The 25,851-nt window shown below is 63.1% G+C and overlaps 1 protein-coding gene across 1 annotated transcript in view; it reads right to left on the reverse strand.

Annotated features, from left to right (window-relative positions):
• STAG3 (STAG3 cohesin complex component) overlaps positions 1-18,806 on the reverse strand; it is a 27,898-nt gene extending 9,092 nt beyond the window's left edge. The window contains 18 exon segments of the mRNA XM_073326890.1: positions 2,698-2,898; positions 3,338-3,427; positions 3,733-3,825; positions 4,061-4,167; positions 4,271-4,382; positions 4,466-4,565; positions 4,943-5,050; positions 5,210-5,289; positions 5,568-5,666; positions 5,809-5,932; positions 6,127-6,200; positions 6,400-6,551; positions 7,745-7,949; positions 15,853-15,929; positions 16,199-16,295; positions 16,643-16,756; positions 17,193-17,304; positions 18,649-18,806. Of these exon segments, the coding sequence (XP_073182991.1) occupies positions 2,698-2,898; positions 3,338-3,427; positions 3,733-3,825; positions 4,061-4,167; positions 4,271-4,382; positions 4,466-4,565; positions 4,943-5,050; positions 5,210-5,289; positions 5,568-5,666; positions 5,809-5,932; positions 6,127-6,200; positions 6,400-6,551; positions 7,745-7,949; positions 15,853-15,929; positions 16,199-16,295; positions 16,643-16,756; positions 17,193-17,304; positions 18,649-18,806 (2,103 nt within the window).
• Positions 18,807-25,851: the final 7,045 nt, after the last annotated feature.

The following is a 25,851-nucleotide window of genomic DNA, read 5'->3' on the forward strand; positions in this document are numbered from 1 at the left end:
TTCCTTCTGTGTCCATCACAGCATTTGCAGACATTCTTTTCATGCATAGCAGGTTATTATTTTCTTTACAGCACCCTGTGATTGCCTTCTCAGGGCAGATTACATCAGACACACCTGTCTCCTGGCTCTTTTCCCCTTGCAATTCCTCTCCACCCAGTCCCAACATCAACTCCCTTGTTCACACTCCCTTCTCTCCCACACACATTCCCTTGTTCACACTCTCCCTGATCGCGTGATGGAATATTGCAAAGCTTGGAGGTTATACAAGGTTACAAAAGCTTGCAAAAATTACAAAATTTAAAAGGCTATGCTAACAATGACTACATGTTACAAAGTTTGCAAAAGGTTACAGAACTTAATGATCATACTAGCAATGACTGAAAGACTACAAATCTTACAATCACATTCTACTGGATTGAGCGGAGGCTTTACACAACACGCTTGGTGAACACTCGTGGAGCTGTCGACAGGCCGAAGGGAAGGACCGTGAACTGATGTTTTTGGTCGATCACACACCTTAAAAAGCGTCTGTGAGCAGGGCAAATCACTATGTGAAAGTATGCATCTTTCATGTCAAGAGCAGCGAACCAGTCTCCTGGATCCCAGGAAGGGATGATTGTATTGAGAAAGACTGTGCAGAACTTCAACTTTACCAGGAACTTCTTGAGTCCTCGCAGGTCTAGAATGGGCCTGAGACCCCCTCGCCCCCTTTGGCTTGGGGATTAGGAAATAACGGGAGTAGAATCCCTTGCCCCTTAGCTGCTGAGGAACCTCCTCCATCGCTCCTATGGCGAGGAGCGCCTGCACCTCCTGGATAAGGAGTTGCTCATGAGAAGGGTCCCTGAAGAGGGACGGGAAGAGGGTAGGAGCAGAATTGGAGAAAATATCCCACTCCCACCATGTGAAGAACCCAGTGGTCCGATGTTATTTGAGACCATGCATGGTAGAAGTGGGATAGACAGTTCAAAAAACACGGGGAAGGATCCGGCGTTGAGACAGGTGCTCCGTCCTTGGGCACACCTTCAAAATGTTTGTTTTGAGCCTGACGAAGGCTTAGTCGGGCCCTGGCCCTGCCCGGATGGGGAATGGGAAGGCTTACGCCTGCCGTTCCTACCCCTGCACCTGTAAAAATCCTGCCTTGGCTGAGGAGGACACTAGTGGGGAAACTGGGTCCTTCTGACCCTCTCGGTCCTCGGGGCCCTCCTGCCCCGCCTCTATCTCCGTGCCAGCCACTCCAGGGTCTGGCTCAGGAACTGGGGTGGGTTCCGGAGGAGGTGGTGCGCCCGCCGGCTCCTCTGCTCCCCTAGGGGTGGGGTGAGTGGCCGCTGCCTCTGGCCCCCTAGGCTCAGACGCCACTGAGCATGAGGCCTTGGACTGGGCACCCTGGGCCTGGTGGTACGCCCATGGGGTCCAAAATGCTCACTGCTCTGGCCCATGCTACTGTGGTAGCATGTCCAAAATGCTCACTGCCATTGTCCTGCACCGATGTCAGGTCTGTCCCGTGCCAACTTCTGCTGGGGCTGCTGCCAATATTTGGACCCCATCTCCGAGTCCGAAAATGGGGACCGGGACCACGATGGCCGTGGCGGTGCCAAATGCAGCTGAGCCAGGGAGCAGTGCCGCAAGGCTGGGGAGTGGTGCCATGAGTGGGGTCTGCGCAGAGTCGGACTGGTGCCGATACAAACGGTGCCAAGATCAGGACCTACTGCACAAAGGTGATCTGCGCCTGAGCGGGAGTGCTGGCGGGACCTGGATCGGTGCCGCGAGTCAGACCTGGCCGCAAGTGCAACTGGTGCCATGAGACTGATCAGCACCGGGACTCCGAGTGGTACCTCCCCTCTGCAGGCCGAGTCGAAGGGCCGATCATCACCGGCTTTCCCCGGGACTGCGCTGCCCATGGCGGAATCGAAGGCTTAATGCGAAGGGCCAGGGACCTTGGTGCCGTCTTCGCTGCTAGAGGAAAAGCCTTCCGATGACGGTGCATGCGGCACGCGCACACCTAACTGGAATCGATAGGAGCAACCACTCCAAGAAGAGCCGAATTTCCCCAGCTGGAGAACAAAGGACTGGAGGCATATGAGGTGGGGGGACAAGTGTTGGCTGCTGGAAGGCGTTTGGGCTCAGACCTGCAGTCTGACCCAGGAGGTCGGATGGACAGACTGACGGGGTTCCCCACAGAGTGGCTGGGCTCTGGGCTACCCACAATGGACGATGCTTTAACCATTTCTCTAGACTCCCCTAAGCTTCCTGTGCTGTGCGCCACTCAATGAACAAACCCGGCTGTTCTGACAGTGCTGTGCGGGTGTCACTGCAAGCATTAGGCGAGGGGTGTGAATCCCTGTAGAGCGGGCAAGTCTCCCCGGGACTTGTTAAACGGAGCTCACGGTGGCGGGGGGGAGAACAGGGGGGCTGCAGGCCCAGAAGTCCAGCCTCAGGAGGCGGTGAAGCCACATAGCTTCCCCTGGAGGAAGAGGGAGACCCTTTGGGGGTGTGGCCCACTGAAGGATCCCTCCTAGAGACCATTCTGCAGCTGTGAATCCATGATACTGGTGGCCCCCCACCCTCACAGAGAGATGCTCTCTCCACTCCCCTGCCTGGCTGCCATTCCAGACCCTAGCAATCCCCCCTCTCCCTGCAGTGACATCCCCTTCCCACAGGGTCCCAACCCTAGCCCCCGGCCGCAGCCCCGGGAGGTACCTGGAGGAGCTCTGCCACCTCCTGCTGGAACTTGTCAGTCAGTGTGTCCACAAGGCGGCTGCGGGCCAAGTCCACGCGGCTGTAGAAGGTGAACTCTGGGTTGCAGAGCACGTACAGCGCCTGGGAGGCAGCCTCCAGCACCTCCTGGCAAGTGTGCTTCTCCACCACCTCCCGCAGCTGGGCCAGCAGCTGCTCTAGGTACTGTGGGGAGAGAGGGTATGGTGGGGCTGGGCAGAGGGGGGAGAGCTCCTGGGAAGGTGGTGGAGGGGAACAGGCAGACTCTGGAGAAGGAAAAGGGGGATCCCCAGCTCCTGCAGAGGGAGGAGAAGAGCTCACAGGCTGTGACTCACTGTACCCCTGTCCAAGGGGACCCCCAGCACTAGTTGCATCACTTGGATGGGAGGGGTCCCCAGACAGCACAGTGCAACTCAGCCAGCACCTCAAAGGAAGCAGCTAATGGGGTCCCCTCCTCCCCACCCCAGATGCTCCTGTTCCCATGGCACTGCAGGCCCCAGAGCACCTGGGTCTCCCCTGCTCCTGGACTGGCAGCTCTGGAGCCAGGACTCCTGGGTTCTCTCCCTGGCTCTGGGAGGGACGTGGGGGGCTGGGAGCCAGGATTGCTAAGACCCACCCTCAGTACCTTCTCCAGCCGCCCACTGCTGTAGAGGCTGAGGTTGAAGCAGCGCGGCGCCGTCAGCAGGAGCGCCACCTTCTCCGCATCAGCTGAGAACTGCGGGAACAGAGCAGGTGTCACTCAAGCAGGAAGGCAGCAGGATGGGGCAGACACTCCCCCCTTGTACCCCCCACTACGTATGACCTAGCTGGGAATGGCCTCACAGCAAGATCATCCAGATTATGGCACGTGAGGCCCTGGGGTGCCCAGGGAAGGGCAAAGGCCAGACCCAGGGTTCCTGCTTCATCATGGCCCCCTCCCTCCCCAGCTGCAGGTGAAGAGCAGAGGCAGGAAGGGGCATTTTACTTCCCCCCGGGACCCACCTCTGGGAGGTCCCCCCCCTGCACCTCCCCTCCATTTACCTTGGCCAGCAGCTGGGGCAGCAGCGGGATGAGGTACTGAGTGAGTTTCTCCCTGTCGTCCTCCAGGGCCTTCCGCTCCCGCGCTGAGAGCACCTGGCGCAGGGGATGGTGCTGTGAGAGCTGGCTCCCCTGCCCGGTGGCTGCAGATGGTGCAGCGTGCACACCTCCGGCCAGCAGCACAGGGACCCAGCTTGCCTACCCCCTTGGGGGAGTGCGGAGGGTGAGTGTTGAAGTCTCCGGGCCCATGGGGACATGTCACCCAGAGCCACTGAACCCCCCGGGGGAGCTGATGGACAGCGCTCCCCTCCCTTCTCTCGGGCACTTTTACCTTCTTGCCAGGGCCCCTGCCGACGGGCGACTTCCCCTCCGTGGCCTGGCGCATGCTGGACACCAGGATCTCAATCAGGGCGTTTTCCTGCTGGTCGCCCCAGCCTGCTGGGGGGAGAGGGAATAGGACCAGGACCAGGACCAGCCCCAAAGGCTGCCAGGCAGCTGTGACTCTCACCCCGTGCATCACAGCCTCCCCTCCCTCACTCACCCTCCTCTGGGGACTCCTCCAGCAGCAGGTGGGTCAGCCCATCCCAGTCCTTCAGCAGGGGGGCAGCACAGTCCCACAAGCTGTCCACCAGGTACGCCGCATGCTCGTGGAGCTGGGGGAGGAGAGGGGAGACTTGGTGAAACTAGCCCTCACACAGACCCCCCACGCTCCTCCCGACCCCACTGCGCCCCTCACCTCGCTCTCGATGAAGAAAGCCAGCAGCAGCCTAAAGAAGTCCCTGCTCCCCCCACGGCGCCCCTTCTCCTTCATGGCTTCCCAATCCAAGTCAAACTGCCTGCAAACCACACACACATTAGAGAGGGGAGAGCCAGGATGCCTGGGTTCTCTCCCAGACTCCGTGAGGGGAGTGGGGGCTGGTGGGTTAGAACAGTTGGGGCTGGGAGCCAGGATGCCTGGGTTCTCTCCCCAGCTCGGGGAAAAGAGTGGGAGCTGGTGGGTTGCAGCAGAGGAGAGGGAATGTTGTATCTCAGCCACCTGTGAAAAGCACAGGCTGAGACTGCAGGTTAAGGCCTGAAGGGAAGAGGGAGGTGAAACTCCTCTGTGTGGAGTGGCTGTTGGGGGAGCCCTATACCCCAGGGGGAGGAAGGTATATATTTGTTGGCAGTCCCATGCCCCCTGCTGGCGGTGCTGTGACCGCGCTCGCTCACTCACTTCCTGTAAAGAAACTCCCCGGCCGCAGCAGCCAGCGCCCGGTTGGAAGCATACACCACGGGGTAAACGGCCTCGCAGTCCTCATCTGTCAGCATCTCCTCCATGTTCCTGCCCACAGAGCGGGAGAGGTTCAGCCTGAGCAGGGAGAGGGGTCTCCAGCTGCCCCACACCATGGGGCTCACTACGTGCCCCTCCCAGCTTCCTGAAATGCCCTGCATGTGCCTGGCCTCCCCTGTGTCCCTGCTTGGCTCCTAGCGCCATACTCACTGCAGGATCAGGGTCAGCAGCTTGACTGCCTCCACACCCACGTCAGGCTCTTTGTCCAGGACCATGGACACCATGCGACCCTGAGAGCCACAGAACGGAGAGTCAATCACGGGAGGGGGTGTCGCAGGACGGGTAAGTGGGCAACAGGGCCCCACAGGAGGGAGGCCTCCCAGGGTGGGCTGCAGGGGGACAGGCGGGCGGCAGCGCAGGCTCCCCAGGAGGGGGGCATCCCAGGGGCAGGCGGGCGGCAGGGCGGGGCTCCCCGGGGGGGGTCCCAGCAGCAGAGCGGGCGGCAGGGCAGGCTCCCCAGGAGTGGGGGCGTCCCAGGGACAGGCGGGCAGCAGGGTGGGGCATTCACCTTGAAGCGGCTGGTGAAGAGCTCCATGCGGGCAGCCATCTCCCGGCTGCGGTACAGCCCCTGCAGGGCCTTCAGGCACTTGAGCCGCACCTCCCGCTGCTGTGGGGATGGAGAAGCTGAGAGCCAGGCCAGCACCAGCCTCCGTCCCTTCCCTGTGTCACAGGTCAGAGCCCCGCCTCTGGATCTCCCTGCTCCCCTCCAACACCAAGGCCCCAGCCCTCGCCGAGCCCCTGCTCCCCACCTTGTCATGCAGGGTCCAGCCGATGTATTTGAGGTAGCTGTCTGTCAGGAAGGAGGCGCTGTAGCTCTGCATCCAGTTCCCCATCTCTTCTATGCAGATGGCCCGGATCTCAGGCACCACGTCCCTGCCAGACAAGACACGCAGCATGCCCTTACGACGCCTGCCCCTTGTCCCCCCAGCATGTGTGAGCCCTGGCCCGCCCCCAGCCTCAAGTGCAGACGGCACACTGCCGTCCCAGGGAAAGACAGGGACTCCCTGCAGAGCCACACCCAGCTGGCGGGGGCCCCTCCCAGCCTGAACTCCCCTCCCCGCACTCACCTGTAGCGATGCACAAAGACCCCTTTGAAGATGGCGTTCATCATGTTCTCGATCTCCTCCTGCTGTTCCTGGATCTGAGACAGACACAGGTGCCACCCACAGCACTCCTGCAGGCCCTGCTCCTACCAGCCCAGCACCCGTCCCCACCAGCACCATCCCAACACTCCCATCCCATCCCCACCAGTCCAGCCCTCCCTGGCACCATGCCCCACCCCACCAACCCAGTGTCCCCTAGCACTGTCCCTGCCAGTCCAGGGTCTAGCCTTTGCTCACCTCCCTGCGCTTCTCCAGCAGTGCCTCTAGCTTGTCCGTGGCCCTGCGGCTCGGCCCCTTGTTCCTCTCAGCCTCATACTGCCGCTGGTTGTTGTCTTTGTGCAGGCTCACGCCCAGCGCCACCCTCACCAGCGCCGTCATCAGCTTCATGGCTGGCAAAGAGCATGGAGTGAGCAAAGTGGGGAGCTCTGCATGTAACCCGGTTATGGATCCCCAGGATCGGGGCTACGGCCCCTGCTTTGGAACAGTCTCTAGGAGGAACTCATCAGTGTGCCAGACCCCCGAGGGGTCTCCCTCTTCTTTCAGGGGAAGCCACACGGTTTCACCACCTCCTTAGACTGGGGTTCTGGGGCTGCAGCACCCCTGCTTCCCACCATGAGCTCTGTTCAGCGAGTCCCAGAGACAGACCCTGGGGGAGACTCGCCCGCTCTGCAGGGATTAACACACCCCTCGCCTGGCATTCGCTGTGACACTCACACAGCACTGTCAGAACAGCTGGGTTTATTCGTTAAGTGGCACATAGCACACAGGAAGCTCAGGGGAGTCTAGAGAAATGAAGGTTAAAGCATCCTCCATTCTGGGTAGCCCAGAGCCCAGCCACGTTGTAGGGAACTCCTTGGTTCAAGCTGTCTGCCCGTCTATCCGACCTCTTGGGCCAGACTCCAGCTGAGAGCCCTGACACCTTCCAGCAGCCAACATTTGTCCCCCCACCTCATCTAACTGTTCTGGAGCTGGTGAAATGCCATTCCCCACCTCTCAGCAGGGAGGCTAAGTCCATCTCCCTCTGGGTCCTGGCTTGCTAGGTCTTGGTGACTGGATCTGCCATTGTGTTCTCAAGACCGCCACTGATATGGGACCTAAGGCCCAGACAGCGAGCACCTACCCCTCTGTCTCCTCGCCTGCCCCGAGAGCAAACAGCCACCGCCAATGTTTCCTCTAATTTTTGACAGGCCGGGTGCGCAAAAAATTTCTTCTGTGCAAATTGTTGTGCTTCTGTGCAAATTTTTCTACGCGCGGTGTTGCACTGTGTGCGCAGGGTTTAGGACTCGCACAGCTTAGAGGGAACAGTGGTCACCACCCCCCTACCAGCCTGGGTAACAATGCAGCAATAGGGGAAACTGAGATACAAACAGGACAACAATATTACAAGTTACCCTCCCACTCTCCCCTACAGAGAGGCCATCCGTGGGCTCCCAGCCCTCTGAGCCCATACAGGAAAGCACTGCAGCCCAGCAGAAAGCCAGGATTCCCCAGATACCCCTGACCCAGGCACGCTGCTCTAACTGCTACCTTGCGGTTGCAATGCTAAGGCAGATGCCATTCGCATCCCTGAGGCGGGACTCACCTGCGAGGGTGCTGGTGTGGCGGAAGGCGCGCACCTGGGAGTCGGAGAGGCCAGTGAGCAGGGAGATGAGTGTGTCCATGAGGTACTCGTCGTAGATGATGCTGTACTGACAGCGTCGCACCAGCACTGTCACCAGCTCACAGAATCCCGCCTGGAACTTTCGCCAGGGCTGGGTGGTCAGGACCAGCGGGTACTCAGCAGAGTCCTGCAGAGGGGAGGAGAGGGAAGGCACGAGGAGTGAGACAGGCGTGACGTAGACGTGCCCAGTTACACCTATGTCTGACCATTTTCTCGATACTCCACCAAAGGCTGGGGGTCATGTGTGGTCTCCACTGAAAGCTAAGGATTAGTGGATGGCCATGGTTACTGAGAGATGTTTGGTTTCAGAGTAGCAGTCGTATTAGTCTGTATTCGCAAAAAGAAAAGATGTTTGTACAGGAACTATTTTAAGTGAGATGTATAATATAGACTCATTCTGTTCCAAAACCGTTGGAGCTGAAGCACATCATCTTAAGCAGGGTGTGTGACGATGTGACTCAGCAGGGAGGGGGGAGTGTTGACCTGGGAATGTGCCCTGGGGATGGGAGACCTGAGAGCCTGTCACCTGAGCCAGGAGGGGGAGGGGGAGGTAACACCTCTGCCCAGGAATGTGAACAGGGGCTGCAGCAGGGAACCTGCTGGGTGAGTTTAGTTTCAGTTTGGGGCTGGGTGGAGGAACACAGGGAACCCTAGGGCTGGGGTCTAAGCTCCCTGCTCCCCCAGAAGGACGTGATTGAGGGGTCTTGGTTGTACCCACAAGCTCTGTTTTTGGACTGTGTTCCTGTTGTCCAATAAACCGTCTGTTTTACTGGCTGGCTGAGAGTCTCAGTGGATCCCAGGAAGAGGGGTGCAGGGCCTGGACTCCCCCACACTCCGTGACAACTGGTGGCAGCGGTGGGATCTACTGCACCCCGTGAACGGCGCTTCCTGCAGTAAGTGACTGGGGAGCAGTAAAACGAAGGGGAATTGACGGGGACCAGGCGTGCTGAAGATTCAGAGAGAGACGGTTTCGGGGGGCGGTTAACCCCTGGGAATGTGTGACCAGAGAGAAAGACTTTTGCAGTAACAGGGTCCCCCGGGGGATTGCAGCGAGCGGTCCCAGGGGCGGAGGAATCTGCAGCTCGACCCTGGCAAAGAGGTGGTGACCTCGAGAAGGACTGGCACACGAGGGGCTTTTCCAAGCTGCCCGGCCTGCGAGGGGCCAGCAGGGAGATGTACGCTAAACGCCTGAAGAGCGACCTGGTGGAGCTGTGCAGGCAGAGGGGGCTGCACATCGGGAGGTCCACCAAGGAACAGCTGATTGCCCAGCTGGAGGAGAGGGATCGCTTGGATGACCCGATCCCTGTCCCTGAGGGAAGCCGCCCGGCAGACGCAGCGTGGGCCCTGGGGCCTGACCGGGCTGGGAGGGGTCAGACTGCTGCTGAGGACATCCCGAGACCCTTCCTACCTATGTCCGGGGGAGGGGTTGGGGGAAGCCCGGCGAATACCGAGGGCACCCTGACCCCGGCACCCAGCAGGGGATCCTCCCGGCGGAGCTCCCCATCCCTGGAGCGGAGGCGGCTGGAATGGGAGAGGGAGATGAAAATGAGGGAGCTGGAGGATCATGAAAAACAACGTCAACATGAGCAGGAGGAGAAGGAGAAACAACGTCAACATGAGCGTCAGGAGAAGGAGAAACAAAGACAGCATGAACTGGAGCTGGCCAGGCTGAGGAGCAGTGGGGCCCCGGCTGCGGGGAGTGCGGGGGGACCCAAGACTGCAAGGAGCTTTGATAAGTGCTTCCTGGCCCAGCGGAAGGAGGGGGAGGACATAGATAGCTTCCTGACGGCCTTTGAGAATGCCTGCGAGCTGCACAGGGTTGACCCTGCAGACAGGCTCCAGTTCCTCACCCCCTTACTGGACCCCAAAGCCGTGGAGGTGTACAGCCGAATGACAGGGGCGGAGGCAGGGGACTATGAACTGTTCAAACAGGCCCTGCTCCGTGAGTTTGGGCTGACCCCCGAGATGTACCGGAGAAGGTTCCGGAGTCAGCGTAAAACGCCTGAGGTCACCTACCTACAACTGGCCAACCGGATGCAGGGATATGCCCGCAAGTGGACAGTGGGGGCCCGAGCTAAAGAGGACCTGCTTGACCTAATCGTACTGGAGCAACTGTATGATCAGTGCCCGTCCGACCTGAGGCTGTGGCTGGTGGACAAAAAGCTCGAGAACCCCCAGCACGCAGGGCAGCTGGCCGACGAGTTTGTGAACAGTCGGTCAGGGGGTAGCCGGGAGGAGTCCCAAAAGAACAGGCCCCCCCCGATGCAGAGAGAGAGTCACCAGGGGGCCTCCCAGCGGGGAAATAGGGAGAACCCCCTCCCACGGGGAACGCCTGGCGTCAGGCCCCTCCGACCCGCTCGAGGGGACCAACGTGACCTGAGCTGCTATCACTGTGGCCAGAGAGGCCACGTACGGTCCCAGTGCCCCGGGCTCAGGGACAAACTGAGCAGACCCAACCTACCCAGGGTTAACTGGGTAGGGACCCAGCTGGACGAGGGGCAGATGACCCAGGAAAGGGGGCCTACCAGTTTACCACCTGCCCCGGAGGGAAGAGTACCCCAGGCCAGCTCCACCAGAGGGCTGGAGGCTCTGGACTCAGGGTGCTCAGTTTACAGGGTGGGCGCGGGGCTGTCCCTCCGGAGAGAGTGCCTTGTTCCCCTGGAGGTGGATGGGAGGAAGGTCAATGGATACTGGGATACGGGCGCGGAGGTGACGCTGGCCCGGCCCGAGGTGGTGGCCCCAGATCGGGTGGTGCCCAACACCTATCTGACCCTGACAGGGGTGGGCGGGACCCCATTTAAGGTGCCCGTGGCAAGGGTACACCTGAAATGGGGGGCCAAGGAGGGCCCCAAGGATGTGGGGGTACACCACCATTTGCCCACTGAAGTTTTGATGGGGGGAGACCTAGAGGACTGGCCAAGCAAGCCCCAGGCCGCCCTGGTTGTGACGCGTAGCCAGAGCCGGCGAGGGGCACTGCGCCCTGACCTCGGGGAGGGTATCACACCGGAGGCGCAGGACCCTACCCTGGTGGGGAGGGAGGGCCGAGGGGCACGGCTCAGAGAGGCGGAGGCCTCGGACCTGGCCAGCGAGAGGGAACCGGGCCCCATCCCTGCCCCAGCCGCTGAGTTCCAGGCCGAGTTGAGGAAAGATCCCTCCTTGCGGAAGCTCAGGGACCTGGCCGACCTCAGTGTGGTACGGACCATGAGGAGAGGCTGCCAGGAGAGGTTCCTGTGGGAGAAGGGGTTCCTGTACCGAGAATGGGCTCCCACAAGGGAAGTAGAGTCCTGTGGGATCAGGAGGCAGCTGGTGGTCCCCCAGAAGTATCGCCGCAGGCTCCTGTACCTGGCCCATGACATCCCCCTCGCAGGGCACCAGGGAATCCGGCGCACCCGGCAGAGGTTGCTACAGAACTTTTACTGGCCCGGGGTCTTTACCACGGTCCGGCAGTATTGCCGATCCTGTGACCCTTGTCAGAGGGTGGGGAAGGCCCGGGACAAGGGGAAAGCGGCTTTGAGACCTTTGCCCATCATAGAGGAGCCTTTCCAGAAGGTGGCCATGGACATCGTGGGGCCTCTCAGCAAGACGACCCGGTCGGGGAAGAAATACATTCTGGTGGTGGTAGATTTTGCCACTCGCTACCCCGAGGCAGTGCCCTTAGCTTCCATTGAAGCAGACACCGTGGCCGATGCGCTCCTGACCATTTTCAGCCGAGTGGGGTTCCCCAAGGAAGTCTTGACAGACCAAGGCTCCAACTTCATGTCGGCCCTGCTCCGGTGCTTGTGGGAGAAATGTGGGGTCCGGCACGACTGGGCCTCAGCTTATCACCCCCAGTCCAATGGGCTGGTGGAGAGGTTTAACGGGACGCTAAAGATGATGCTGAAAACCTTTATGAACCAGCACCCACAGGATTGGGACAAGTACTTACCTCACCTGCTGTTCGCATACAGGGAGGTGCCCCAGGAGTCTACCGGATTTTCGCCTTTCGAACTGTTATATGGCAGGAGGGTGAGGGGCCCCCTGGACCTGATGAGAGACGAGTGGGAGGGGAAGGCCACTCCCGATGGAGAGACAGTGGTGGAGTATGTCCTGATCTTCCGAGAGAGACTGGCTGAACTCATGGGCCTGGCCAGGGAGAATCTGGCCAGAGCCCAGAGGAAGCAGAAGGTCTGGTATGACCGCACGGCACGGGCCCGTGCCTACGCCACCGGGGATCAGGTGATGGTTCTCATCCCAGTGAGAAAGAACAAACTACAGGCCGCCTGGGAGGGCCCTTTCAAGGTCGTCAAGCAGCTCAATGAGGTAAACTATGTGGTGGAGCTGTCAAACCGGGCGCACCACCGCCGGGTGTACCATGTGAATATGATGAAGCCATATTATGCCAGGGGGAATGTGGTGTTGGCCGTGTGTGGACAGTGGGAAGAGCAGGGAGATGACCCTTTAGTAGATCTATTCCCTGGGACCAGAGCTGGTTTCCCCCTGGAAACAATTCCCCTCTCGGATCAGCTAACCCCTGCCCAGCAAGCTGAGGTCAGGGAGGTGCTGCATCCGTACCGACAGCTGTTTTCCAACCAGCCTGGACGCACTAATCTGACTGTCCACCGGGTGCAGACAGGGTCGCACCCTCCGATAAGATGCTCCCCCTTCCGAGTCACAGGGAAAACTGCTCAGGACCTGGAAAGAGAGGTCCGGGACATGCTGGCTTTGGGGGTGATCCAGCCATCTGCCAGCCCTTGGGCCTCGCCGGTGGTGCTGGTCCCCAAAAAGGACGGGTCGGTCCGGTTCTGTGTGGACTATCGGAAGCTCAATGCCATCACTGTATCTGATGCCTACCCCATGCCCAGGCCGGACGAGCTCCTAGACAAGCTGGGAGGAGCTCGGTACCTTACCACCATGGACCTTACAAAGGGCTACTGGCAAGTGCCGCTGGATGCAGATGCCCGACTGAAATCGGCCTTTATCACCCCTCTGGGGCTCTATGAGTTCCTGACCCTGCCTTTCGGCCTCAAGGGAGCACCGGCCACCTTCCAGCGCCTGGTGGACCAGCTCCTGAGGGGGATGGAGAGTTTTGCCGTGGCGTATATTGATGACATCTGTGTCTTTAGCCAGACCTGGGAGGACCACGTGTCCCAGGTTAGACAAGTGCTGGACCGACTCCAGGGGGCTGGGCTGACTGTAAAAGCGGAGAAGTGCAAGGTGGGGATGGCGGAAGTATCTTACCTGGGCCATCGGGTGGGGAGCGGCCACCTAAAGCCGGAACCAGCCAAGGTGGAGGTGATCAGAGACTGGCCCGCTCCCCACACCAAAAAGCAGGTCCAAGCCTTTATTGGGATGGCAGGATACTACCGAAGATTTGTGCCCCACTTTAGCGCCATCGCCACCCCCATCACGGAGCTATGCAAGAAGGGGAAGCCAGACAAGGTGGTCTGGACCGAACAGTGCCAGGTGGCTTTCCGGGCGCTGAAGAAGGCTCTGGTCAGTGGCCCAGTTCTGGCAAACCCAGACTTTGACAAGCCCTTTGTGGTGTTCACCGACGCCTCAGACACGGGACTGGGGGCGGTGTTAATGCAGGAGGATGAAAAGGGGGAGAGACACCCCATCGTGTACCTGAGCAAGAAGTTGCTACCCCGGGAGCAACACTACGCGGCCATCGAGAAGGAGTGCCTGGCCATGGTGTGGGCCCTCAAGAAACTAGAACCCTATCTCTTCGGGCGGCACTTCACCGTCTACACCGACCACTCTCCCCTGACCTGGCTGCACCAGATGAAAGGAGCCAACGCCAAACTCCTGAGATGGAGCCTGCTCCTGCAGGATTACGACATGGACGTGGTCCACGTGAAGGGAAGTGCCAACCTGATAGCGGATGCGCTGTCCCGGAGAGGGGGCCCCGAACTTCCCCAGGTCACTGGTCAGCGTGACCCCGCTCAGTTCAGTCTCAAAGGGGGGAGAGATGTGACGATGTGACTCAGCAGGGAGGGGGGAGTGTTGACCTGGGAATGTGCCCTGGGGATGGGAGACCTGAGAGCCTGTCACCTGAGCCAGGAGGGGGAGGGGGAGGTAACACCTCTGCCCAGGAATGTGAACAGAGGCTGCAGCAGGGAACCTGCTGGGTGAGTTTAGTTTCAGTTTGGGGCTGGGTGGAGGAACACAGGGAACCCCAGGGCTGGGGTCTAAGCTCCCTGCTCCCCCAGAAGGACGTGATTGAGGGGTCCTGGTTGTACCCACAAGCTCTGTTTTTGGACTGTGTTCCTGTTGTCCAATAAACCGTCTGTTTTACTGGCTGGCTGAGAGTCTCAGTGGATCCCAGGAAGAGGGGTGCAGGGCCTGGACTCCCCCACACTCGGTGACAGGGTGCGCCTCAGAGCTAACTCAGCTAAGAGAGAGAATAATTAACCACTTTCAACACAGCCCCACCCTGTGTTTACTGTCTGAGCAATATGCAGGCCCGAGCATTTAGACAGAAGAACCCCAAGAAAACCCTCTGAGTAGGGAACCCTCAGGGCTAAGCTGAGGTTAATGAAATGCCCTCATTATGAAAAGAGACAGAAAGTCTGGGAGAAGGATGGGCACAAGAGGTGATCCACTCTGCAGGCAACACTCCATCAGCATGAGTGTCTGATGAAAAGCTTTCAGAGTAGCAGCCGTGTTAGTCTGTATTCGCAAAAAGAAAAGGAGTACTTGTGGCACCTTAGAGACTAACAAATTTATTTGAACATAAGCTTTCCTGAGCTACAGCTCACTTCATCGGATGCATTCAGTGAAAAGCAGATCCCAGCTTTCTGGACTGGACAAATGCTGTAGGGACGGATCACTGGGTTAGAAACACTTTATGAGACGGTCAGTAAATACAGGCTACAGATTGCATCCGATGAAGTGAGCTGTAGCTCACGAAAGCTCATGCTCAAATAAATTGGTTAGTCTCTAAGGTGCCACAAGTACTCCTTTTCTTTTTGCGAATACAGACTAACACGGCTGCTACTCTAAAGGCTACAGATTGCAAGTCAAACGTTTCTTTTCCCTGTACCCTGATGTGACGCAGTAGGGAGGGGGGAGTGTTGACCTGGGAATGTGGCAGGGGAGTTGCGAATACAGACTAACATGGCTGCTACTCTGAAACCTGTCACTGGGGATGGGATACCTGAGAGCCTGTAACCTGAGCCAGGAGGGGGGTGGGGTGGGGGGAAGGTAACACCTCCGCCCAGGGAAACTAGACAAAGGCTGCAGGAGAGAGCCTACTGGAGGGGCTTTGGTTTCAGTTTTGAGCTGGGTGGTGGAACGCAGGGAACCCCAGGGCTGGGGTCTAAGCTCCCTGCCCCCCAGAATGACTTGACTGAGGGGTCCTGGTTGTACCCACAAGCTCTGTTTTAGACTGTGTTCCTATTGTCCAATAAATCTTCTGTTTTACTGGCTGGCTGAGAGTCACAGTGAATCCCAGGAAGAGGGGTGCAGGGCCTGGACTCCCCCACACTCCGTGACACCATATGTTTCCAAATCCATTTCCTGGCTTTTATTTGAATCTTTAGCTTGAGCTTTGTTAAATCAACTTCACTCCGGTTTTACTAGACACCTGCCTAAGAGCCTTGTGCTCAGGAGTGCTGAACAGAGGAGAGGCTGGTGGAGTGGGGCGTGGTGCTCCATGGGGCAGCAGACCCGTGTGCATTGCGGGTGTCCAGAAGATAAGGGGCTGGGCACTCGAGTGTAATGAAGTGGGGCATGTGGATTGCTAGCCCGCACTGGGAAAGAGGGGACTTGTGACAGCCCAGAGTGGAACCCTTGTGCTACCAGCAGTTTTGTGAGAGTGTACCCCCACTGGGCACAGACAAGGCTCTCTCATACACCATAAGCAGGGGGTAGCGATTTACCAACAGGTATGGGGGGGCACCGCCCACTGCCCCCTATGCCAGACCCCATGCTCCTCTGTCTCCTCCCAGCCACCCTTACAGGGGATGAGCTGGGCCTATATGCACTACCCCTACCCTCCTGGGAGCCCTGCCTGGACAGCTCCTCCCTCCCCTGCCCCACACACTGGGCACCTCATCAAACTGCTCCGTCAGCAGCTGGATGATCTCCGAGTTTTGCTGCTTCCTGAACATCTCCGGGGTCACGACACCTGCCATGGGGAGAGAGGTGAGAACGGGTGGCAAGGGGACAACCAGCCAGGACTCCTGCCCTGGGCTCCCCACAGACTACCCAGGGATCTCTCAGTGGTTCCTCCCCCGGAAAAGGCAGGAAATGGGGCTTGGAGCTCACCCTAAAAAGAGGTGTTGGGGACAAATCCAGAGGTGGGGACCAGCGCCTGGAGCTGAGCTGTGCCACACAGACACAGATGGGTACAGAGCTGGGCCAGGGATCTCAGGATGCAGGCCCAGGGCCTCTCACCTTTGCAGCCACAGGAGTGGATGAAGAAGTTGACGAGCTCCAGGAACCCAGCTTCCTTGTTCTGCTTGTAGCTCTCCAGCCAGTCGTCCACCACAGACTTAGGGTACAGGAGACGTGAGGAAAGAGACAGAAGGAGAAGTAGGGGTTAAGCAGGGCATGGGATACAGAGATAGGGCCTGAGCACCCAAAGTCAAGCAGTGAGTCAGCAGAGCCGGGGACAGAACCCAGGAGTCCTGACTCCCTGCACCCTCTGACCACTAGATCCCACTCCCCTCCCAGAGCCAGGGACAGAACCTAGGAGTCCTGGCTCCCAGCCCCCTCGCTCTCACCCACCAGCCCCCACTCCCCTCCCAGAGCTGGGGAGAGAACCCAGGAGTCCCAGTGATACTCCCGTGCAGTGACATGGGGAGGGTGGAAACAGGGGGATGAAGAGGGTGTGATTACCTCCATGGCACTCTTAGCCAGCCTCACTACCTCAAAGAGGTTGCTGGGCTCCTGGTTTCTCTCAGCCAGGCTACCCCCATCTCTGCTGGCATCTTTCCGGGATCGCTTGGCTGTCTGGGGGAGGAGGGGGAGGAGAAAAGACACAGCCTGAGCCCTGTGTTCGAGTATATCACAGCTTCATGAGAAGTGTGCCTGAGAGACAACACTGAACCCATGCTGCAGGGACCCGAAAGCCAGGTGAGGCTGGGGTTCCTGCCCTGGCTGGCCACAACAGGGGGAAGGGGGAGGCTGGGACCAGAGTCAGAAGTTCCTGGGCTCTGCTGCACCTGCATCCCATCAGCTCCATGGCACAAAGCTGGCTGAAGCAGAAGAGCTGGGATCAGACTGAGTGGGGGCAAAGAGAGGCTAGGGGGGCACAGAGGACCAGGCTGAAGCTCAAGGGGGGTTGAGGGTGTCCACATGAGGGGACGCTGGGGAGCCTGGAGGTGTACCAGTGTGCGGCTCAGGGGGCTGGGAGACTGGAGAGGAGACAGGCAAGGGCCATGCATACCAGGGTGTGGCTAAGAGGGGTCCTAGTGCCCCGCTTGCCGCCCTTCCAGAGCGTGTCCTCAAAGTCACTGCCTGAGTCGGAGCCACCTCCATCCTCACTGCTGCTCAGGTCCCTGTGGGCAGAGCACACGTCCTGAGCAGACAGCCGCCATGGCCTCACTGCCCTCCCCCAGCTGCCCTCCTCACAGCCCCAGGGCTCCCACCATGCCATCTGGCACGCCCACACCACCCCAGCAACCTCTGTGGTCTGAGGACTCCCCGGTGACAGACATGTAGGACTGGAAGGGACCTCGAGACTAGTCCAGACCCCTGCAGTGAGGCAGAACTAAGTATTATCTAAACCAGTGGTTTTCAAACTGGGGTACACAAGCTCTCGTCAGGGGGTACATGAGAAAAATCCTGTGGTGGCAGACAATGCACCGTGTTATTCCTTACCAACCTTTGTTTCTGCTTTCACAGGTATATTATAACCCTCTCTCAGATGGGGGTACGCGGTACACTCGATTATTTGGAAAGGGGTATGCAGCCTAAAAAGTTTGAAAACCACTCAACTAAACGATCCCTGACAAGTGTCTGTCTAACCTGCTCTTAAAAACCTCCCGTGCCGGTGATACCACAGCCTCCCTGGGCAATTTGTTCCAAGGCTTAACCACCCGGACAGCTAGGAAGGGTTTCCTCATGTTTTACCTAACCCTCCCTTGCTGCAGTTTAAGCCCTTTGCTTGTTGTCCCGTCCTCAGGACTGAAGGAGAACAATTCATAACCCTCCTCTTTATAACCCCCTTTTATGCATTTGAAAACTGTTTTCACATCCCCCCCTCAGTCTTCCCTTCTCCAGACTAAACAAACCCCATATTTTCAATCTTTCCTTATAGCTTGTGCTTTCTAGATCATTCATCGTTTTTGTTGCCCTCCTCGGGACTTTCTCCAATCTGTCCACCTCTTTCCTGAAGCGTGGCGCCCAGACCTGGACACAGTACTCCAGTTTAGGCCTCATCAGTGCTGAGTGGAGCGTGTCATGCTTAGATCACTCCTGCTAACACAACCCAGAATGATGTTCACTTTTTGGGCACATTTTTGCTCATTTATTTTGGGATCCACCTCAACCCCCAGACGCCTGCCTCAAGTGCTCCTCTCTCGGCACTCACACTTCCATTTTGTATTTGTGCATTGTGTATTTGTCCCTCGGGGTAGAAATTTGCATTTGTCCTGAGTGAATTTCACCCTGTTTGTTTCAGACCATTTCTCCTGTTTGTTCATTTGGAATTCTAACCCTTGCAACCTGCTTGGTACCATCCGCAAGCTGTGTAAGTGTGCAGTCTATGTCATTACCCAGTGCTAACGCCTGACCCATCACCCTCCAGCCTTCCCCAACTCTGTCCCCACACCAGCAGTCCTCCAGTGCTGCCCCCCCGCCTGCTCCCAGACAGCCTGCACCGTGCTCTGCACCCCACTCACGGGACATCTGGCACCCCGGAGGCTGGCAGGGAGCCCATCTCCGCATCCCCCTGTGCCACGGAGGAGCTGGAGCTGGCCCACATGCCCTGCGGCTGCACCAGGGAGGAACTGGAGCTGCCTGGGGAGTCAAGAACGCGGGAGGATTTCCGCAGTAACATGGCGGGAGGGAGCGAGGCCTGGATCCGGGAGCAGCCTGTGGGAAGAGCACAGCACATGTGACGGGATAACGGGGATGGAGAGCGTGGCCCCCCAAAGCCCAACAAGGGGAAACCACCTGCAGAGTCACCTACCCCTGCTCTACAGACACCCCCCTGGAGACTGGCCCTGAGCCAGGCCAGCCACCCCCACAGGGACCCGCCCAGGGGGAGTCACCCCCACACCGGGACTCGGCCCGCGGACACACTGAGGGGAGTCACCCCCTCCCCCCACAGGGACCCGCCATGGGGCACTCACCCTCCCCCCCCGACACACTGAGGGGAGTCACCCCCTCCCCCCACAGGGACCCGCCATGGGGCAGTCACCCTCCGCCCCGGGACACACTGAAGGGACCCGCCCCGCACAGGGACCCGCCATGGGGCACATACCACCACCCCCGGACACACTGAGGGGACCCGCCCCCCACAAGGATCCGCCATGGGGCAGTCACCCTCCCCCCCCGGACACACTGAGGGGACCCGCCCCCCACAGGGTCCCGCCAGGGGGCAGTCACCCCCCCCAGGACACACTGAGGGGACCCGCCCCCCACAGGGACCCGCCATGGTGCAGTCACCCCCCCCAGGACACACTGAGGGGAGTAACCCCCTCCCCCCACAGGGCCCCGCCAGGGGGCAGTCACCCCCCCCAGGACACACTGAGGGGAGTCACCTCCTCCCCCCACAGGGACCCGCCAGGGGGCAGTCACCCTCCCCCCCCAGGACACACTGAGGGGAGTAACCCCCTCCCCACACAGGGCCCCGCCAGGGGGCAGTCACACCCCCCAGGACACACTGAGGGGAGTAACCCCCTCCCCCCACAGGGTCCCGCCAGGGGGCAGTCACCCCCCCCAGGACACACTGAGGGGAGTCACCCCCTCCCCCCACAGGGACCCGCCAGGGGGCAGTCACCCTCCCCCCCCCCAGGACACACTGAGGGGAGTCACCCCCTCCCCCCACAGGGTCCCGCCAGGGGGCAGTCACCCTCCCCCCCCCGGGACACACTGAGGGGAGTCACCCCCTCCCCCCACAGGGTCCCGCCAGGGGGCAGTCACCCTCCCCCCCCCCGGGACACACTGAGGGGAGTCACCCCCTCCCCCCACAGGGTCCCGCCAGGGGGCAGTCACCCTCCCCCCCCCCGGGACACACTGAGGGGAGTCACCCCCTCCCCCCACAGGGTCCCGCCAGGGGGCAGTCACCCTCCCCCCCCCCGGGACACACTGAGGGGAGTCACCCCCTCCCCCCACAGGGTCCCGCCAGGGGGCAGTCACCCTCCCCCCCCCCCCGGGACACACTGAGGGGAGTCACCCCCTCCCCCCACAGGGTCCCGCCAGGGGGCAGTCACCCTCCCCCCCCCCCGGGACACACTGAGGGGAGTCACCCCCTCCCCCCACAGGGTCCCGCCAGGGGGCAGTCACCCTCCCCCCCCCCCGGGACACACTGAGGGGAGTCACCCCCTCCCCCCACAGGGTCCCGCCAGGGGGCAGTCACCCTCCCCCCCCCCGGGACACACTGAGGGGAGTCACCCCCTCCCCCCACAGGGTCCCGCCAGGGGGCAGTCACCCTCCCCCCCCCCGGGACACACTGAGGGGAGTCACCCCCTCCCCCCACAGGGTCCCGCCAGGGGGCAGTCACCCTCCCCCCCCCGGGACACACTGAGGGGAGTCACCCCCTCCCCCCACAGGGTCCCGCCAGGGGGCAGTCACCCTCCCCCCCCCGGGACACACTGAGGGGAGTCACCCCCTCCCCCCACAGGGTCCCGCCAGGGGGCAGTCACCCTCCCCCCCCCGGGACACACTGAGGGGAGTCACCCCCTCCCCCCACAGGGACCCGCCAGGGGGCAGTCACCCCCCCCAGGACACACTGAGGGGAGTCACCCCCTCCCCCCACAGGGTCCCGCCAGGGGGCAGTCACCCTCCCCCAGGACACAGAGGGGAGTCACCCCCTCCCCCCACAGGGTCCCGCCAGGGGGCAGTCACCCTCCCCCCCCCCGGGACACACTGAGGGGAGTCACCCCCTCCCTCCACAGGGTCCCGCCAGGGGGCAGTCACCCTCCCCCCCCCGGGACACACTGAGGGGAGTCACCCCCTCCCCCCACAGGGTCCCGCCAGGGGGCAGTCACCCTCCCCCCCCGGGACACACTGAGGGGAGTCACCCCCTCCCCCCACAGGGTCCCGCCAGGGGGCAGTCACCCTCCCCCCCCCCGGGGCACACTGAGGGGAGTCACCCCCTCCCCCCACAGGGACCCGCCAGGGGGCAGTCACCCTCCCCCCCCCGGGACACACTGAGGGGAGTCACCCCCTCCCCCCACAGGGACCCGCCAGGGGGCAGTCACCCCCCCCAGGACACACTGAGGGGAGTCACCCCCTCCCCCCACAGGGTCCCGCCAGGGGGCAGTCACCCTCCCCCAGGACACAGAGGGGAGTCACCCCCTCCCCCCACAGGGTCCCGCCAGGGGGCAGTCACGCCCCCCCGGACACACTGAGGGGAGTCACCCCCTCCCCCCACAGGGACCCGCCAGGGGGCAGTCACCCTCCCCCCCCCGGGACACACTGAGGGGAGTCACCCCCTCCCCCCACAGGGACCCGCCAGGGGGCAGTCACCCTCCCCCCCCCGGGACACACTGAGGGGAGTCACCCCCTCCCCCCACAGGGTCCCGCCAGGGGGCAGTCACCCTCCCCCCCCCCCGGGACACACTGAGGGGAGTCACCCCCTCCCCCCACAGGGACCCGCCATGGGGCAGTCACCCTCCGCCCCGGGACACACTGAAGGGACCCGCCCCGCACAGGGACCCGCCATGGGGCACATACCACCACCCCCGGACACACTGAGGGGACCCGCCCCCCACAAGGATCCGCCATGGGGCAGTCACCCTCCCCCCCCGGACACACTGAGGGGACCCGCCCCCCACAGGGTCCCGCCAGGGGGCAGTCACCCTCCCCCCCCGGACACACTGAGGGGACCCGCCCCCCACAGGGACCCGCCATGGTGCAGTCACCCCCCCCAGGACACACTGAGGGGAGTAACCCCCTCCCCCCACAGGGCCCCGCCAGGGGGCAGTCACCCCCCCCAGGACACACTGAGGGGAGTCACCTCCTCCCCCCACAGGGACCCGCCAGGGGGCAGTCACCCTCCCCCCCCAGGACACACTGAGGGGAGTAACCCCCTCCCCACACAGGGCCCCGCCAGGGGGCAGTCACCCCCCCCAGGACACACTGAGGGGAGTAACCCCCTCCCCCCACAGGGTCCCGCCAGGGGGCAGTCACCCCCCCCAGGACACACTGAGGGGAGTCACCCCCTCCCCCCACAGGGACCCGCCAGGGGGCAGTCACCCTCCCCCCCCCAGGACACACTGAGGGGAGTCACCCCCTCCCCCCACAGGGTCCCGCCAGGGGGCAGTCACCCTCCCCCCCCCGGGACACACTGAGGGGAGTCACCCCCTCCCCCCACAGGGTCCCGCCAGGGGGCAGTCACCCTCCCCCCCCCGGGACACACTGAGGGGAGTCACCCCCTCCCCCCACAGGGTCCCGCCAGGGGGCAGTCACCCTCCCCCAGGACACAGAGGGGAGTCACCCCCTCCCCCCACAGGGTCCCGCCAGGGGGCAGTCACCCTCCCCCAGGACACAGAGGGGAGTCACCCCCTCCCCCCACAGGGTCCCGCCAGGGGGCAGTCACCCTCCCCCCCCCCCGGGACACACTGAGGGGAGTCACCCCCTCCCCCCACAGGGTCCCGCCAGGGGGCAGTCACCCTCCCCCCCCCCCCGGGACACACTGAGGGGAGTCACCCCCTCCCCCCACAGGGTCCCGCCAGGGGGCAGTCACCCTCCCCCCCCCCCGGGACACACTGAGGGGAGTCACCCCCTCCCCCCACAGGGTCCCGCCAGGGGGCAGTCACCCTCCCCCCCCCCGGGACACACTGAGGGGAGTCACCCCCTCCCCCCACAGGGTCCCGCCAGGGGGCAGTCACCCTCCCCCCCCCCGGGACACACTGAGGGGAGTCACCCCCTCCCCCCACAGGGTCCCGCCAGGGGGCAGTCACCCTCCCCCCCCCCCCGGGACACACTGAGGGGAGTCACCCCCTCCCCCCACAGGGTCCCGCCAGGGGGCAGTCACCCTCCCCCCCCCCCGGGACACACTGAGGGGAGTCACCCCCTCCCCCCACAGGGTCCCGCCAGGGGGCAGTCACCCTCCCCCCCCCCCGGGACACACTGAGGGGAGTCACCCCCTCCCCCCACAGGGTCCCGCCAGGGGGCAGTCACCCTCCCCCCCCCCGGGACACACTGAGGGGAGTCACCCCCTCCCCCCACAGGGTCCCGCCAGGGGGCAGTCACCCTCCCCCCCCCCGGGACACACTGAGGGGAGTCACCCCCTCCCCCCACAGGGTCCCGCCAGGGGGCAGTCACCCTCCCCCCCCCGGGACACACTGAGGGGAGTCACCCCCTCCCCCCACAGGGTCCCGCCAGGGGGCAGTCACCCTCCCCCCCCCGGGACACACTGAGGGGAGTCACCCCCTCCCCCCACAGGGTCCCGCCAGGGGGCAGTCACCCTCCCCCCCCCGGGACACACTGAGGGGAGTCACCCCCTCCCCCCACAGGGACCCGCCAGGGGGCAGTCACCCCCCCCAGGACACACTGAGGGGAGTCACCCCCTCCCCCCACAGGGTCCCGCCAGGGGGCAGTCACCCTCCCCCAGGACACAGAGGGGAGTCACCCCCTCCCCCCACAGGGTCCCGCCAGGGGGCAGTCACCCTCCCCCCCCCGGGACACACTGAGGGGAGTCACCCCCTCCCTCCACAGGGTCCCGCCAGGGGGCAGTCACCCTCCCCCCCCCGGGACACACTGAGGGGAGTCACCCCCTCCCCCCACAGGGTCCCGCCAGGGGGCAGTCACCCTCCCCCCCCGGGACACACTGAGGGGAGTCACCCCCTCCCCCCACAGGGTCCCGCCAGGGGGCAGTCACCCTCCCCCCCCCCGGGGCACACTGAGGGGAGTCACCCCCTCCCCCCACAGGGACCCGCCAGGGGGCAGTCACCCTCCCCCCCCCGGGACACACTGAGGGGAGTCACCCCCTCCCCCCACAGGGACCCGCCAGGGGGCAGTCACCCCCCCCAGGACACACTGAGGGGAGTCACCCCCTCCCCCCACAGGGTCCCGCCAGGGGGCAGTCACCCTCCCCCAGGACACAGAGGGGAGTCACCCCCTCCCCCCACAGGGTCCCGCCAGGGGGCAGTCACGCCCCCCCGGACACACTGAGGGGAGTCACCCCCTCCCCCCACAGGGACCCGCCAGGGGGCAGTCACCCTCCCCCCCCCGGGACACACTGAGGGGAGTCACCCCCTCCCCCCACAGGGACCCGCCAGGGGGCAGTCACCCTCCCCCCCCCGGGACACACTGAGGGGAGTCACCCCCTCCCCCCACAGGGTCCCGCCAGGGGGCAGTCACCCTCCCCCCCCCCCGGGACACACTGAGGGGAGTCACCCCCTCCCCCCACAGGGACCCGCCATGGGGCAGTCACCCTCCGCCCCGGGACACACTGAAGGGACCCGCCCCGCACAGGGACCCGCCATGGGGCACATACCACCACCCCCGGACACACTGAGGGGACCCGCCCCCCACAAGGATCCGCCATGGGGCAGTCACCCTCCCCCCCCGGACACACTGAGGGGACCCGCCCCCCACAGGGTCCCGCCAGGGGGCAGTCACCCTCCCCCCCCGGACACACTGAGGGGACCCGCCCCCCACAGGGACCCGCCATGGTGCAGTCACCCCCCCCAGGACACACTGAGGGGAGTAACCCCCTCCCCCCACAGGGCCCCGCCAGGGGGCAGTCACCCCCCCCAGGACACACTGAGGGGAGTCACCTCCTCCCCCCACAGGGACCCGCCAGGGGGCAGTCACCCTCCCCCCCCAGGACACACTGAGGGGAGTAACCCCCTCCCCACACAGGGCCCCGCCAGGGGGCAGTCACCCCCCCCAGGACACACTGAGGGGAGTAACCCCCTCCCCCCACAGGGTCCCGCCAGGGGGCAGTCACCCCCCCCAGGACACACTGAGGGGAGTCACCCCCTCCCCCCACAGGGACCCGCCAGGGGGCAGTCACCCTCCCCCCCCCAGGACACACTGAGGGGAGTCACCCCCTCCCCCCACAGGGTCCCGCCAGGGGGCAGTCACCCTCCCCCCCCCGGGACACACTGAGGGGAGTCACCCCCTCCCCCCACAGGGTCCCGCCAGGGGGCAGTCACCCTCCCCCCCCCGGGACACACTGAGGGGAGTCACCCCCTCCCCCCACAGGGTCCCGCCAGGGGGCAGTCACCCTCCCCCAGGACACAGAGGGGAGTCACCCCCTCCCCCCACAGGGTCCCGCCAGGGGGCAGTCACCCTCCCCCAGGACACAGAGGGGAGTCACCCCCTCCCCCCACAGGGACCCCCCACAGGGACCCGCCAGGGGGCAGTCACCCTCCCCCCCCAGGACACACTGAGGGGAGTCACCCCCCACAGAACACAGGGGCGGGGCTGCTCCTCACTGAGACCCCCGCCCTGCACCTCACGGCCGTTGGGGGGGCGTCACGCGAGGGGAAGGGTCTCGAGCCCCCAACGGCAGCTGGGTGGGCGGGGCTCGCGCCCCTCTATCGCCCACTTAGAATAAGGGAAGGGGAGTCACGTGGGGTGGAGTCTCGCGCTCCCTTCACCCGCCTGGCCGCTGTCGCGCGCGCCGCTCTACCGGCCGCGTTCTCCTCAGCCTCGGCCCAGCGCGGGAAACGCTCAGGCCACGCCCAGCACGAGGAGCCCGCGCGCCAACACTGCGCAGGCGCGGAACCGCTCTCCCTCCGCCCCCTCCTTCCCTGTGGCCTAGCCCCGCCTCCTCCCGCCCCGCCCCCTGAGCGGAGACCACGCCCCCGCCCCCGCCCCCGCCGGCCTCTGAGACGCCCCCCACCCTCGGGGGAGAAGCTCCCCCTCTCCAGCCAGCCCTGCCCCCAGAAGCCCCACCCTCTCCCCTGGTTCCACCCCTTGCA

This window comes from Lepidochelys kempii, unplaced genomic scaffold, assembly GCF_965140265.1.
Source record: "Lepidochelys kempii isolate rLepKem1 unplaced genomic scaffold, rLepKem1.hap2 scaffold_148, whole genome shotgun sequence".
Lineage (NCBI taxonomy): Eukaryota > Metazoa > Chordata > Testudines > Cheloniidae > Lepidochelys > Lepidochelys kempii.